Raw genomic sequence first — 16363 nt, 5'->3', positions numbered from 1 at the left:
GTTTAGTAAAGTGAATCAAAACTTTCTAAATTAGATTAAAAGGGATATTCTATCTAAAATGTTGCCTTGTGTGAAGTGTATCTATTCATTTTTCCATTAAAACTATTTCTAATTATTTGGAATGTTAGGCCTAAATTTGGAGGAGGGGTGGCATATCCATCAATCCATCAATCCATCAATCCATCAATCCATCAATCCATCAATCCATCAATCCATCAATCCATCAATCCATCAATCCATCAATCCATCAATCCATCAATCCATCAATCCATCAATCCATCAATCCATCAATCCATCAATCCATCAATCCATCAATCCATCAATCCATCAATCCATCAATCCATCAATCCATCAATCCATCAATCCATCAATCCATCAATCCAACAAACAAACAAACAAACAAACAAACAAACAAACAAACAAACAAACAAACAAATGTTAATGTCCTTCTATTCCTGGGCTTATACACGTGCTTCCTGACACCAGTATCAATCTGATCTTATCTTTGTTTGTAATATTTTCATTGTCTTCCTGAAATACCAATAAATTAACTAAGCTGAGGCAGGTGGTATAACATAACTTATTCGTTCTATAAAAATTGATGAAAAATTTGGATTTTAGGTAATGCTACCAGATATGTCAGTTTGTATCATTATTAGATACTGTACTCAAATATTTGCTAAAAATTGGAATACAATGCGAATATTTTTTTATAATCCTTCCATAGTAAGGTAAAGCTTTCCATTTCATATTCTTCCACAGTAAGATAAAGCTTTTCATAAAACTTTCCATTTCACATTCTCAGTATTGTTTCCAAGATTTTATTTTATAGACATTTTACTGCTTTCTGGAACTCTTGAATGATATCATATAAAGTTTTGACATGATTCGTTGGTATTTTCTTTTAGTTCAAATGTTATTGGTTCAAAGTCAGTTAGGCCCTATTTGGATCGGGAGTCATTGCTCACAGTCACTCATGCCCTCATCACCTCGAGGCTCGACTACTGTAACACTCTCTACATGGGGCTACCTTTGAAAAGTGTTCGGAAACTTCAGATCGTGCAGAATGCAGCTGCGAGAGCAATTATGGGCTTCTCCAAGTATGCCCATATCACTCCAACACTCCACACTCCGGTCACAATTCAAAGTGTTGGTTATGACCTATAAAGCCCTTCATGGCACCGGACCAGAATATCTTCGGGACCGCCTCCTGCCGCACGAATCCCAGCAACCGGTTAGGTCCCACAGAGTTGGCCTTCTCCGGGTCCCGTCGACTAAACAATGTTGTCTGGCGGGACCCAGGGGAAGAGCCTTCTCTGTGGGGGGCCCGACCCTCTGGAACCAGCTCCCCCCTGAGATTAGGATTGCCCCCACCCTCCCTGCCTTTCGTAAACTCCTTAAGACCCACCTTTGCCGTCAGGCATGGGGGAACTAAAACACCTCCCCCTTGCCCATGTTGTTTTGTTGATTGATTGACTGTGTGCCTGTTTTTTATATATACTGTTTTTATGAGATTATTAATTTAAATTGTAACTGGATGGGTGGGCATTGGATTTGGTATTGTGTACTGTACTGTTTTTTATTATTGTTGTGAGCCGCCCCGAGTTTGCGGAGAGGGGCGGCATATAAATCCAATAAACCTAACCTAACCTAGGGGGTGTAAAACTTTTTTCTTATTTTTTTCATCTTTAACAAATGGTAGAGCCTGTTCATATTTAGCCCTGAAGTATTAGATCTCTGCCTTTTCTCTATATCAGAAATTGTTTCTCCATTTATAAATCAGTCCTTATAAATTTGCATTTCAGGTGCACAACTGGAGAAAAGTTACAGTGCTAATACTTCACATCACTTTTGTCAAATTTCAATTTCCAACTTCAATTTTTTTTGTCAATTTTCTTCAAGCAGTAGTCTTGTGTGGAATTACACCCAGGCTTTGTTTCTGAAGCTTTTTAAGGGAAACACATGTCTAGTCTCGAAGCCAAAAAATAAAACAATATATTAATAAATCCCCACTCCACATCTTCTGAAGTTTTAATATGCTAATTTTCTATTTATAAATGATCATTTGCCACATTATTTTCTCTAACTTTTTAAGACCATTTACATAACAAGATTATAAAACTTACAATCAGCACATGTTTGCAAAATGTTTTCTAGAAAAAAATGGATACAAAGATAGAAGAAATTGAGAGGCAATTTGCAAACTCTGAAGGTATTCAGTTTTTTAGGTTTGAAACTAATAGTGTTTCAGAATTTTTCTCTTGGATTTCTCAGTTTGATTTCCTATTTTAAGTTGCATTCCTTCTTGTTTTACAGGCAGTGATATGGTAGTGATTGAGAAAAGCGGCATTCATATTGTGACATCTCCCTATCAGATCTCCTTCAGAAAAACCCCCAAATATTTCAAGCCAGGAATGCCATATGAACTGACGGTAATATGGAACTCTCCTATTTTGTCAAAGAACCATCTCAGCAATATCTTCCTCCACCTTACTGGGCCTTTGAAGAACTGTCCAGACTTGGTTGTTCACAATCATGTGGAGGCTTAAGCTTACCTCAGGACTGTCTCTGGCACTGTAAATTGATTGATTGATTGGTATTTGTATATTGGATGGTTTGCTGTAATGTATCCACATAGAACTTACAAAATACATTACAAAAAAACCTTAGAAAAACATTTTCTAAGGCGCCTGGAGGTACAGTACTTTGAGTGAGTTGGGCAGCCATAAGAAATCTTTTTAATAAATAATAGTTGAATAAACTGTTTTAAATTCAAAGGAAACTGCCATGTTCCAGGCTTAATCACCTCTTCTGGATTGTTTTAGGTGTATGTTACCAACCCCGATGGCTCACCAGCTGCCAATGTTCCAGTGATTGGTACATCAGGGGCCATTCGTTCTGAGGGAACTACTTTGGGCGATGGGACTGCTAAGCTCATCCTGAACACACCGCTGGATCTTCAAAGCCTACCGATCACTGTAAGTCTCTCTGACATTCTGTCAAATCCCATTCAGTGTGCTGATGAGAGAGAAAGTTGTGAGGAGTTAGATTCCCATGAGGGAGGGTGGCATTGCTAAGGAGGAAGTGCCAACTCAATCCGGATGCTTTGTGTGAGAGGAATAGGATGAAGGCAGCCCCTCCCTAATAGTTCTCAGAGTATATTGTCGATACAGATAGTAGACTCCTCACTCTGGCAAGATTTTATCTATAGGTTGAAAGCAATAAAGAACTCAACTTGGGAAAAGTGTTAATCTTGGTTTTGGACCTGAAATCTATGTCAGAACATAGAGCCATCACAGTCTGGTGCGAGAATTGTGCACCCACTCAGTGGAATGAGCTGAAGAGAGAATTATCAGTTGCCAGTTGTAAAGAAAGCAAAGGAGATACAGTGTCAGTAACATAAACTTTGCCCATACACAGTCAGACTCAGAGCAGCGACAGACCTAGCAGGCCTATGCATTGTGGAAATCTGTACAATGGCACATTGGAAGCCAGCAGTAGCTCTGCTGTTGCTCAAGAGGGAACAAGTGATTCTGTTTGCTGTGATGCAAACTCTGTTTTTATGCATTTGTGCAGAACAGTGCACACAGCTATGAAAGGCAAAGCAAGAAACACCCCCCCCCCCCACTGTGAAGCCCTTATGCACATTGTGTCACTGGAGAGTAATTTTGTCTAGGAATTGAGACAATAGATACAAATTAAATGTAAATCACTCCAAACTAGACTGCAGAAAATACGATTTCAGCAATAGAGTGGTCAATGCCTGGAATTCACTACCGGACTCTGTTGTTTCTTCCTCCAATCCCAAAATCTTCAACCTTACATTATCTACAATAGACCTAATTTGTGCCTACTATTCCTATCCTAATGTCGTTTTATCTTTTCTATCTCTACTTTATACTTATATTATGTTAAACATACTACAATACAATACTATATTTGTATGACAAATAAAATAAAGTAAAATAAATAAATAAATAAATGGGAGATCATTATATATAGCTTGATATCTGTATATTTGAGCTTATTGCTGCTGGGTTGAGTGGAATGTAATGGCAATCTTTCTTCATCCTTTTTTCTTTTTACAAAGATCACTTGTAAATATCTGGATTTCAGATTTTTTAAAAACAAAAACAGGATGCTAGCCAGTTCCTTTCTAACCATTATTGTATTCTTTCAGCAGTCTTCATGTGAACCTCACTAAGTGCCAGCCTTAGGAGGGATTATAGTTCCTTCCTAATTAGGTTACTGCTTCATATTTACCCTGTCTAGGTTAGAACGAACCATGAAGACCTCCCAGGAGAACGTCAGGCAACAAACTCCATGACAGCCACAGCCTATCAAACCCAGGGAGGATCTGGAAACTACCTTCATGTAGCCATTACATCTACAGAGATTAAGCCTGGAGATAACTTACCGGTCAATTTCAATGTTAGGGGCAATGCAAACTCATTGAGTCAGATTCAATATTTCACATACCTGGTAAGTATTGTAGAACTGGAGGAAATCCAGGGGCTGCATTTCAATTCATACTGTAGCCTTGAAGCCACTAGCTTAATCTATCAGGTCTCACCTTTCCATTAATCTGTATTTGTTCACCCTCAGATATTGACTAAAGGGAAGATTTTCAAGGTTGGCAGGCAACCTAGGGGAGCTGGGCAGAATCTGGTGACCATGAATCTGCGTATCACTCCAGATCTCATCCCTTCCTTCCGGTTTGTGGCTTACTACCAAGTGGGAAACAATGAAATTGTGTCTGACTCTGTCTGGGTGGATGTGAAGGATACCTGCATGGGAACGGTAAGTCAGCCTTCCCAGTAGGTTTCTTTTTTTTTGGGGGGGGGGGGTAGAGTTATAAAATGTTTCTTTATTTACAATAAAACAACATGAGCAATAAAAAACACAGAATCAATGTTTAAAATAATAATTAATAATATTTCTTAGATATGTTAAACATTCAGAGAGAAAAAAGACCGCTAATAATACTTTCTATATGTACTTTTTATCCTCTTCTTTGCTAAGTTAATTAAAATTAACCACACATGAGATATATTTCATCTACAAATAACAATATTATGAAATCTAGTCCCTTATATTCCCTTTTTCTATTTACATAAACATAAACATCTTAACATCTTAACTCAGTATCTACCTTTCATCTCTTGTTAACTCCTTATCCCAGGGGTCCCCAAACTTTTTACATAGGGGGCCAGTTCACTGTCCCTCGGACTGTTGGAGGGCCGGACTATAAAAAAACTTATGAACAGATTCCTGTGCACACTGCACATACCTTATTTCTTTCTCTCTCACTCATTCTCTCTCTCTTGCTTTCTTTCTCTTTCTCTCTCTTGCTCTCTCTCTCTTGCTTTCTTTCTGTCTCTTGCTCTCTCTGTCTCTTTCTCACTCTCTCTTGCTATCTCTCTTCCTCCCTCCCTCCCTTTCTCTCCCTCTCTTTCTCCCCCTTCCTTCCTTCCCTCCCTCCCTCCCTTCCCTTCGTCCTTCCTCTCCACTTCTCTTTCCCTCGCTCTTTTTTCCTTCTCTTTCCCTTTTCTTTCTTTCTCTCCACTTCTCTCTCTCTCTTTTCCCTCTTTCACCCTCCCTCTTCTCTCCCTGTGGAGGACTCACCCGACAAGCCTCCACCCTCTGACCCCGGACTCCCATTCAATCCTTATTCAGAAAACAGGAGCTAGCAACTCAAAGAGGAGGAGGCGGCGGGTGTGTGTGTGTATGTGTGAGTGTTGTGCCCAGCTTGGCTTTCGGCAAGCCTTACTTTACCTCGGGTGAGATGAGATTGAGAGGGACGTTCTCACTGCTTTTCCAGTGCGGCCTTGGAAAAGACCCGGGGGGCAGATAAATGGCCTCAGCGGGCCGCATGTGGCCCATGGGCTGTAGTTTGGGGACCGCTGCCCTATCCAATGCTGCCACCAATCCTTATTTCGTCATCTGGATCTTTAATAGATTAAAATTAAATCATCATGTATTTCTTCAAAAATAATTAAAAAATACTTCTCAATTATTTTTAGTTTCCAACCATTCATAAAACTTTCCTCAAATCTTATAATAATCACACTCTCTTTATCTTTAAGTTTTAAAGTAAGCCCATTCATTTCAGCACAATCTAAAATCTTACATAATGTTTCTCTTTCATCTGGAATTTTATTCAGCTTCCAATTTTGTGCATATGCTATTCTAGCTGCTGTTAAAATATGTATAATCCAATATATTTCTTCTTTATTAAAATTTTCTGGTAAAATACCTAATAAGAATATTTCTGGTTTAAATTCAATAGTCCTTTTCAAAATCTTCTGTATCCATTGCTGAATCTCTTTCCAAAATGTCTAAACTTCTGTTCATGTCCACCACATATGATAAAAAGAGCCTGGTAGCTGATTACATTTCCAGCATTTCATTGATCTATTCTTAAACATTTTTGCTAATCTTTCTGGTGTGACATACCATCTATAAAACATGTTATATATATTCTCCTTATACACTGTTGACATTGACATTTTATAATTTCTTTCCCAAATATGTTGACATTTATCAATATCTATTGAATATCTTATATTCTTCATCCACTTTATCATTGTATCTTTAACTTGTTCAAATTCTAAATCAGTAGACAAAAAATAGCCATAAAACTTTTAATCATATGTTCATCTGAGCCTAATAAAATTTCATCTAGTTTAGTTTTTTCAAGATTTATACCTTCTTCTTTATAATCTTCATTATATCTTGCCTGCAATTGTATACCAATACGTATACCAATCAAGGTTTATACCTTGTTTTTCTAATTCTGTCATTGTTTTCAATCTTTTTGACTGTCCTATTAAATCTTTATATCTTGAAATTTTGTTCCACTGTACTCTGCTGGGGTGTATCTGAGCTTCCAAAGGTGCAGTCCAATAAGGTACTTTAGAACAGAGGTCCCCAACCGCCGGTCCGCGGACCGGGACTGGGCCGTTGGGGTTTTTCAGCCGGTCCGCGGCGCCAGGGCCCCCTCGGCCTTTCCGCACCACCAGCGGCGCTCCCCCCGCCAGCCAGCCAAGCCCCGCGCCCGCCGGAACCGGCTCCTTGCTCTCCCCCCGCCGCCCGCCGCGTTTGCAGGAGGTGGGGAGGGTCGGGCAGCCCGCCAAGGCCAGAAGGGATGCTGCTGCCCCCCCTTCCCTCTCTCCGCCGCTGCGCGTCCTTGACGCCGAGAGGGAATGGCGGCAAAGGTTTTTCTCAGCGGAGGCCACCACCACCACCCCACATAGGGCGCCGTGGCCGCCACCCCCTGCCCTGTTTTTTTTCCCCAGCCGCTGGAGAGCGGCATCTCTGCCTTGCGCGCGCCCCTTCCCGCCCGCGCTTCCTTGTAAAAGCTCCCCCCCCAAGTCTTATCCCCCCCTCCACCCCACGGCCGGGCAAGACCAGCCCTACGCGTTGACATCAGCCTGGCTGGCTCCACGCGAGGAGGCCAGCCTGTCCGCAAGCAGCCCGAGGAACTCAGAGGTCTGGAGGCGCCGGCGGAGCGGAGAGAAGCCCCCGCTAGGCTGCGCGCTCCGGTCTTTCCTCGGCCCTTCGGAAGGATCGCGCGCCTCTTCTTCCTCCTCGTTTCTTGGTCCCCATCCTCCTTTCTACTTTCTCCCCCTTCTCTTCCTAGCCCACTCGGAATATTCAAAATAAGAAAAACCTTTGCCGGCGAAGGTTTTTCTTATTTTGAATATTCCGAGTGGGCTAGCAGGGGGATAGGGAGCGCGCGCCCCCGACATTGAACATCACCTTCGCCGCCCCCGCCTCTCCTGCAACCCCCTTGCTGAGAGCCCGGGACGAAAGTGCTCTCGCAAAGGTGAGGCGGGCAGGGCGTGCGCGCGTCACCGCTGAGAAGAACGGAGAGAGAACGAGAGTGAGAGCAACAGACAGCAAGATAGAGAGAAAGTGAGAAAGAGAGAGTGAGAGAAAGGGGGGGGAGAAAGAGATAGCAAGAGAGAGAGAACAAGAGAGAGAAAGAGCGTGAGAAAGAAAACAAGAGAGAAAGAGTGAGAGAGAGAGAGAGAGAAAGCAAAAGAGACAGAAAGAAAACAAGAGAGAGAAAGTGAGAAGAAGAGAGAGAAAGAGGGGGAGAGAGAGAGAAAGAGAGAGGGGGGAGAGAAAGAGAGGGAGAGGGAGAAAGAGAGGGAAAGCGGGAGAGATAGCAAGAGAGGGAGAGAGAGAAAGAGAGAGGGAAAGGGGGAGAGAGGGGGGAGAGAAAGAGAGAGGGAGAGAGAGAGGAGAGAAAGGAAGAGGAGAGAGAGAAAGGAAGAGAAAGAAAGAAAGAGGGATAGAAAGAGAGAGTGAGAGATGCTCAGTGAGCCTTTCTTTGAAGTTGCCTTTCTTTCTCTTTCTTGCTTTCTTTCTTGCTCTTTTTCTTTCTCTTTTACCTTTCCTTCCTCTATTTCTTCTTTTCTTTCTCCTTCCTACCTTCTTCCCTCCCTCCCTCCCTTCAGTCCTTCCTCTCTTACTCTCCCCTTTCATAAGTTTCCTTGCTTCCTTCCTCTGTTCCTGTCCCTTCCCCCTTTCTTTCTTTCCTTCCCTCCCTCCATTTCTTGCTTTCCTTTTCCTTCCTCCCTTCTTTCCTCCCTCATTCCCTTCTTTCACTCCTTCCTCTCTTACTCTCCCCTTTCACACCTTTCTTTGCTTCCTTTTCACCCTTCTTCTGTTCCTCTCCCTTCCCTCTTTCCTTCCTTCCCACCCTCCGTCCATTCATTCACCCATTCCTCTCCTGATCGCCCCTTTTACGGCGCCGCTGACAGCTAGCTCCCCCCCCCCCCAGCGGGCCATGGAAAACTGGTCTAGCTTAAAGCCGGTCCCTGGTGCAAAAAAGGTTGGGGACCTCTGCTTTAGAATAATGTTTGTTTTTAATTTTTCCCCAAGTTTCAATTAAAGAATTTCTAATGCTATGTCTTTGAAAGTACCTATGTATAGTCCGTTTTCCATACCATGCAAATGAGTGCCATCCTATCTGTAAATCGTGCTCTTCTAAAGTCAAAATCTTTTGTTTCTGAGTGTTATCCATTCTTTAATCCAAGTCATTGCCGCCGCTTGATAATACAAATACAGTTTGGAAATCCAAATCCTCCTCTTATTCGTACATTTCTAATCCTTGGTCTTTTTCCTTGCCATTTAGTTGTCATCTTATTCATGTCATTAAAAAAGGTTTTATTAACTTTAATTGGTATGTTTGAAAATAAGAAAAGCAATCGTGGTAAGATATTCATCTTAATTAGTGCAATCCTGCCCATCAATGACAACTGGAAGTTTTTCCACTTTTGCAAATCAGTTTCAATTTGTTTCAATTTGATATAATTTTCTTCCATTAATGTCAAACATCTTGCTGTTAACTGAATTTCCAAATATTTTACCCTCTTCACTACCTGTATGTTTAAAAGTGTCTTTAAATCATTTTTTTTGTTTTCTGTCATGGGAAACACCTTATTATAGCTGTATCAGAAGTGCATGAATCAGATGTGCTAATTTTAAAGCATTTAAATATTTATTTCTGGTCAGATAGAGCAAGCCAACTATTTTTTCCTGGAAGTGGCAATTTTGCTGTTTCTTAGAGACCTGAGCTTTTCTTTGCTTTGTTTATAAACAGTTGGTTGTGAAAGGAGCATCTTCCAGAGACAATCAAATACAAAAGCCAGGAGCTCCAATGAAAATCAAATTGGAAGGGGATCCAGGTGCTCGGGTCGGTCTTGTGGCTGTGGACAAAGCAGTATATGTTCTCAATGATAAATATAAGATTAGCCAAGCTAAGGTAAGGCCAGAAAAGCCCCCAACACTCAGCTTTTAAGGTTTTCCAACTTATAGAACTGAAGAGGAACATTTTTTTCCTGTGATGTGCACTAGATATGGGAAACGATAGAAAAGAGTGACTTTGGCTGTACAGCGGGCAGTGGACAGAATAATCTGGGTGTGTTTGAAGATGCTGGACTGGCTCTGATAACTAGCACTAAGCTCAACACCAAACAAAGATCAGGTATTTGGGGATGGGTGCTAATGTCTGGGAGATGGGAGAAGTTTTTCAATCCATTTAGAAGCCAAGAGAAAAGCATTTTCTCCATCAAATACTACTGGCATCATATGGAATCAATTCATAAGGTCCAAAGCAAATAGCCAAGGCTCATTGCAGAGCTATTTGGTTGAGATGGTCATTTTAGAAATCAATCAATTAATTCATTAAACAAAGAAGCAACATGTATTGTTATCAGTGTGCACTGGAGGAATGACCTCCAGAAAATAGTAGAAGAAACTCCAGCAGACAAAAAGATTCACCCATATTTATACATTTCAGAAAAGAGGAAAAAATAATAGTCATACATATGCCTAAGTAATACATGATATAAGCATAAACATTCATAATGATCAAAGCTCATGTTACTACTCCAGATTCTATATTCAAGAAGGAATTATTGTATTAATAAAAGAAACACATCAGTTTGGTTGCCATAGAAATCTTGGTCAGGTTTACAGAGAACCAAACACTTCAAGATTGCCTGTTTCATGTGCCAATTAGCACACATTCCTTTTATGTTTCTCTTTTGCTAAAATGTCCCATTTCCCTAAGGATTTGTTTTCTTCCCATTTGGAAAGTACCGTATGCTTCAGCATCTGAAGCAGAGAATATTGGCCATTGTGGTTTTTAACTGCATGCAATGGTTCCAACATCTTCTACCATATGATTACTCAAATTGCAGGGTAAATTCCAGATCACTATTTCTAAAGATGATTCTAGAGGAGTGAATTATCATGCAGGATTTCTACTTTATTCTTGTGATTTTAAGAGGGGCCTGAGTGAACTTTCTATGAGCTGCTTTGGATCAATTAGATATAGATTTAAATAACACATAACTAAGGCTTCAGACTGCATTCCCAATCTATTTTAAATGGGAAAAAGTCCCACAGAAGGCAGCAGAACTCCCTTACTCCTCAACTATAAATTTATTGTAGAATTAATCTTCACAGGAATTAGTGCTGAGCTAATTCTTCTTACTTTAATCTTTATCTTCTCTCCTGCCTCCTTCAGATGCAAAGTGTCCTCAGACTCCAAACCGGAGGCGTCGCAGCTCTGTTTTGCTGCTTGACAGCAAGGCAAGCAAAGGTATGTGACAAATAATGAAGTTTCTGTTTATTCTGAGGTAGAAGAATAAAACTGCAGTCCATTTGCATTTATTGAATCAGTCAGGAAATGGATAAAGAAATGGAGGAAGGTTGTCCCTCTTTCCCTTGTTTCTCAAGCAAGAGGATAGAAAATAAATGATCTCTATTAAATAGGAATAAATAGGATGCTTCCCTTATCAATAAATTGGAGCGTTTGAATTCTGAGTGCAATGGAGGGGGAAGTACTTAAATGGCCCAATTGTTTAATGCAATAGTGGGTTCTAAATCCCATCACTATTGGTTTCGCACACACAGAAGAACCCTGGTAGTCAGAGCCTCCCTCCATCGCTGCTACTGGTTTGCTGAACCAGGCTGAACTGGGAGCAACCCATCACTGGTTTAATGTAGACTATACAGTAACTGGTTCCAGCTAAAGAGATTACGTTTGTTATACAAAATTTTTAAGCATTGTTTTTTGAGTGTTCTCAGATCGCAGCACTGATCAAGAATAATACTTGGTGAGGAGGAAGTAAGCAATGGCTAGTGAACGACAAGCAACCCCAAAATCAGGAACATCTGTGGGGATGCCTGCATATCAATATGGCAGTTCCAACTGAACAATCAAAGCTCTGCCCCTTTTATATGTATGGGGCTTCAGTTATCTGCTTCCTAAGGACATCCGTGCTCCAAAGCCTTTTTTGCAAGTTATAAATCACCAGGACCACAAAAAACCAATAGTAGAACACCCAGAACTTATGTCTTTATTTCAGGAGCTAAGAATAAATGTGTTTAACTCTCTAGAAATCTTGAAGCACAGATTATGGATTTATAAATGTAACTTGAAAAACACCACATTCAAAATTTTAAAATTTTTTCCTCCCCTGTATTGGCGATAAAATTAATTATTTGCTTTATTCTAATTAATAAATAAATAATACAAAGTAAAATAAAATGGCTACACCTAGAGAGATAAGTGATCCTCCAGTGGAAGGGGCCATATTTAGGGGCCAAAGAAATTTTCTGCATGCAGGTGCTGAACTGGAAGCCTTTGAAGAGCATTCCGTCCACAGAAGCCTTGGGGATAAACACTGAAAGCCTCCAAAAGTTCTTCTCCTATTATTACCATTGCCTGTTATTAGAGAGGAAGAATTTTGTTGAAGAAGAATTGTATTAACTGTTTTCAATTTTGATTATATTTACATACAAACTAAGTGAAACGAATTGGGTTTCTCCTTGGTTTATCCAGTAGTTTTTAGGAGCATCCCCCCCTCCCGCATGCCATTCAGAGGCCAAGGGGAGCATTGAGCCCAGGGCCGATGCAGAACAAGGAGCACCATGAGAAATGGCCATGCCTCTCAGCTAGAAATGAATTGGTAGCTGGACTGGGGCCATTATCTTCCTCAAGCACACCCCAATCCCTTTTCCTTCCAAGGGCCCTAAACAAGGCGCATGCACAGGAATTGTTCTTTGGACTCTTCCATATGCAAGGTTGCAGGGGGGCTTGGATGAAAGAAGAAGGAAAACTAAAGAAAAGGGCCTTTAGGTGATTTAAAGCCCATATTTTTACAAGGAGCTGGTGATGGCCTACTCAAGCCTCCTTGTGGAATATGGCACCTAGAATACTCCATTAAAGAGTTAGAGATACACTGCAACATTTTATTGATTTTCAAAAACAGAAGATAAGTTTGAATGTCCTGGCAAAACTGGAGATATAGTAATAAGCCATAAAGCAATCTTATGAAAATGACAGACCCTATTAACTATAGTAGTGAAAAATAAAAGGTTGTTCAGCTGTTTCTTCCAACTGTCTGGGACAAGACAAACAACTAACTCATTTGATTAATTTATGTAAATATTCATTGTCTCTTGTTTCCCTTTATGCCTATAACTATGAGAAATAGGATTGTCTAATGTTTCAAAAATTTTACATATTTTAGTGGCACAGTTTCAGGATCGAGACCTGCGTAAATGCTGCGAAGATGGCATGTATGAGAACCCCATGGGGTACAGTTGTGAAAAGCGTGCAAACTATATCCAGGAGGGAGATGCTTGTAAGGCTGCCTTCCTTGAATGCTGTCACTACATCAAAGGGATCCAAGATGAAAACAAACGGGAGAATGAGTTGCTTTTGGCAAGAAGTAAGTAACAAGGTCTTGGTTTATTGAAAGAAAGGAACATTCAGTTCTTAATATCTAGAAAACATGGCATATTACAGCATCACTAAGATTTAAAAAACGGATTTGGAATATATTGTTATTGTTAGGTAGTTATATGTCATTGTTGCTAATTTATAGCTCGGCTTTAGTGCAAAATACAGCTCTGTAATTGAAGGAGGAACATTAAAACTTGGGTTGAATGAGGCCTCACTCGTGAGAATCCCATCACATCCAGCCTCCCAGTCCTTGGACTCTCTCAGTCCCCATCAAGGTCAGGTCTACACAGCATGCAGCCATGCTCTCGTTACATAACTGTTTTGAATTAAAGCAGACTCAAAGATCTTCTGCTTCCTCTCTAAACAACCACCACATTTTAAAAAACATTACTGACCTTTTGGTTCAGCTAAAGCGTCAGCAACTTTTGGGGAGGTCTCAGCCTTCAAGAAAGCGGTTGGTGCGAAATAATTTGGAGGACTTGTTGAGTGAAAGTGGTGGCAGTAGAGATCTATCTTTGGTGATAGTTTAATGTTAGATTGTTTCAATTTTATTCTAGTTGGAACAGTGAACTATAAATTAAAAATTTGATTTAAAAATGAGTTTAAAAGTGATTTTTTTTAAAAAAAGTCTGAGATAAAAAAATTCAAGTTGGGTTGGGTGGTTGAAACTCTGGCTGTTTGCTATGTTCTGAAGAAAAGAGGAGAAATAAGCATTGTGTCAATATTGTGAGAGAGCTACAAGAGTTTGTTACAAGATTTGGAGAGGATTAGAAACACATATTACCTTGATTTCCTTGCCTTGATAGATAACTTTTTCTAGTTTTTGTTTTCCTTGTCTGACTGAAAATTCATCATTTCTTAATTTCATTTTTTATAAAGTTTTTTTTAAATTTTTGCACCAAACATACACAAATATACATACATATCACTGAGCAATGCTGGTTTACTCCCGCTTTCTTCATCTCTCTTTCCCAAGGTTGAGAGAGTGGAAGAGGGAGCGTCTTTAGAGGCTCCCATGTTGACAATTAAGGATTTAACATTTTCCTCACAGAAAACTCTGATTGGAAAAATTTGGAAGGAGACTAGATGTGCCTTCATTTTAAGTAACATTAGTGGAATGGTGAGCTGTTTCAAAGTCAGAAGTAATCTTTTCCAATTTAGGGGCTCTGGAAGCCACTCCACAGCACGTAGATCTATCTGCCCCCTCTGACAATGGAGAAGTTGGCTTAAGGAAATTAGTATGGCATTCTTAGTATTCCAATGTCCATAATTAATTATAATCAAATGAATTCTAAGAGCAACCTGGTGTGTTTGTAGTTGGGGAGATACTTTTCTGTCTTCTAATAAATCTTCTAATAAATCTTTTCTATTAGTGCCTCCCCCTCTTGCAGCCCTGCTTGGTGAAGGCCTAATTTTCTGCGTGGGCTGCCTCTTTTTTGTGGGCTCTATAAATTTCTCCTCTTCCTTATCCTGACTATGGGGTTTATCCATATCTGCTGTGAGAACTTTAGTGTGAGTGACTGTAGCCTGTCGTTGAGCCTGCATTGTCTCTACATCATGTTGAATGGTTATCAGTTGCTCAAATATTGAAACAACTGTTTGCACTGTGAGTAGGCATTGTTTTGCCATAAACTCCGTTGTGTTCTCCCACGGTAAGCTCTCCACATTCTGAATTAGTTTGTTTCTTGCTCTTTTTTTAGTCTTTTCTTCAGCCTCCATATCAGCCGTAGCTGTAACTGGACTTCTTGGTTGTAGAAACTGTTGGGTGTTTGGCAGGCCCTGTTCTGGCCTCTCTAGATTGTTGAAAGCGGAGGGGGGGGGGTAGATTTACTTACAAGCCTCTTGCCAGCAAAGAGCTCTTCAATTTTAGGTTGTTTTGCATTCTTCTCTGGTGGGAGAGATCCTGGGCTGGTTCCATGGTGCTGCTTTCTTTTCCCCATGCCTTATTAGTCCGCAACCACCAAAGCTTGGTCTGTCTCCAGGAAATATTATTTAAATAAAAATATCCAATAAAATTATTCATTCATTCATTCATTCATTCATTCATTCATTCATTCATTCATTCATTCATTTTTTAGATTTGTATGCCACCCCTCTCCGGTATTGTATTGTATATACCATACAATCAGAATAATAATAATAAATTTATTGTCATTGTCAAAACAACGAATTGTCATTTGCAACGAAAGTCGTGTGACACCCAGAGACCAGTCCCACCATACATAAAATTAGAATAGGTAAATTTAAAAATAGAATAAAAAATAGAATAAAATGTCCCAGCCACTACAAATTCACCACCCTAAACCACTCAACCATCTACATGACAACCCGAGTAATATTGTCCAACAGTTCACTGATGGTGACCCTTTAGTTCGTTGTTAAGTGCGAGTACAGCTCTGGGATAAAAACTATTCAGGAAACGTGTGGTCCGAGTTCTAGTTGTTCTGTATCTTCTGCCAGAAGGCAACAGTTCAAAAAGAACATCCCTAGTAATATATTTCTATCCTAAACATATCTCTTTAATTGCTCCTTTTATATTTTTATTTCTAATCTGCTTTCCTCCTATATTTCACACTACTCTCCTCCCTCTATCTCCCTCTCTCCCCTCTACCTTTTTCCTCCCTTTCCACCTCTTTCCTATTTCTCTCCTCTCCCTCTCCCCTCCCTTTCTACTTCTTATTTCTCCCTCTTATCCTTCCCCGAGTACATCTTCCCTACTCATAATCCATTCTGTCATTAGCATTAGACTAGTAATTCAAAAATCCTAACTTCATTCCAACTTCGGAGCTATTTCTTAACCTTGCATCTTTCCCTTTATCTATACTTATTGTTTAATACATTCTACCAGATTGTTTTACTGTTGTTCTAATGCTGCCCCTATCCTCTTATTTTTGTCGCCTGGGTCTACCACCTCTAATTTTCTATTTTCTTCCAAATTAATTGCTATGACTTAGCTTCCAGGAATCTTTGTTATCTCTTATATCTCTTAATTTTAGGCTGTTTTCTTCCCTCTCCTCAATTGATATATTTACTCATCATTTTTAAAAATTTCATCATTTCTAAGTGCCCTAAATATCTCCCTTCCGACCTTCT

The 16363-nt window shown here is 40.1% G+C and overlaps 1 protein-coding gene across 1 annotated transcript in view; it reads left to right on the top strand.

The window, feature by feature from the left end:
* LOC139161886 (A.superbus venom factor 1) overlaps positions 1 to 16363 on the top strand; it is an 82194-nt gene that overhangs the window by 23087 nt on the left and 42744 nt on the right. The window contains exons 10-17 of the mRNA XM_070741582.1: positions 2317 to 2432; positions 2826 to 2978; positions 4273 to 4482; positions 4606 to 4800; positions 9614 to 9775; positions 9868 to 9997; positions 11045 to 11119; positions 13056 to 13256. Coding sequence (XP_070597683.1) covers positions 2317 to 2432; positions 2826 to 2978; positions 4273 to 4482; positions 4606 to 4800; positions 9614 to 9775; positions 9868 to 9997; positions 11045 to 11119; positions 13056 to 13256 — 1242 coding nt within the window. The remainder of the gene's footprint in view (positions 1 to 2316; positions 2433 to 2825; positions 2979 to 4272; positions 4483 to 4605; positions 4801 to 9613; positions 9776 to 9867; positions 9998 to 11044; positions 11120 to 13055; positions 13257 to 16363) is intronic.

Source organism: Erythrolamprus reginae, chromosome 2 (assembly GCF_031021105.1).
Source record: "Erythrolamprus reginae isolate rEryReg1 chromosome 2, rEryReg1.hap1, whole genome shotgun sequence".
Taxonomy (NCBI): Eukaryota; Metazoa; Chordata; class Lepidosauria; order Squamata; family Dipsadidae; genus Erythrolamprus; species Erythrolamprus reginae.
Note: the sequence above shows the minus strand (reverse complement) of the source record. Positions and strands in the feature narration are given on the sequence as shown.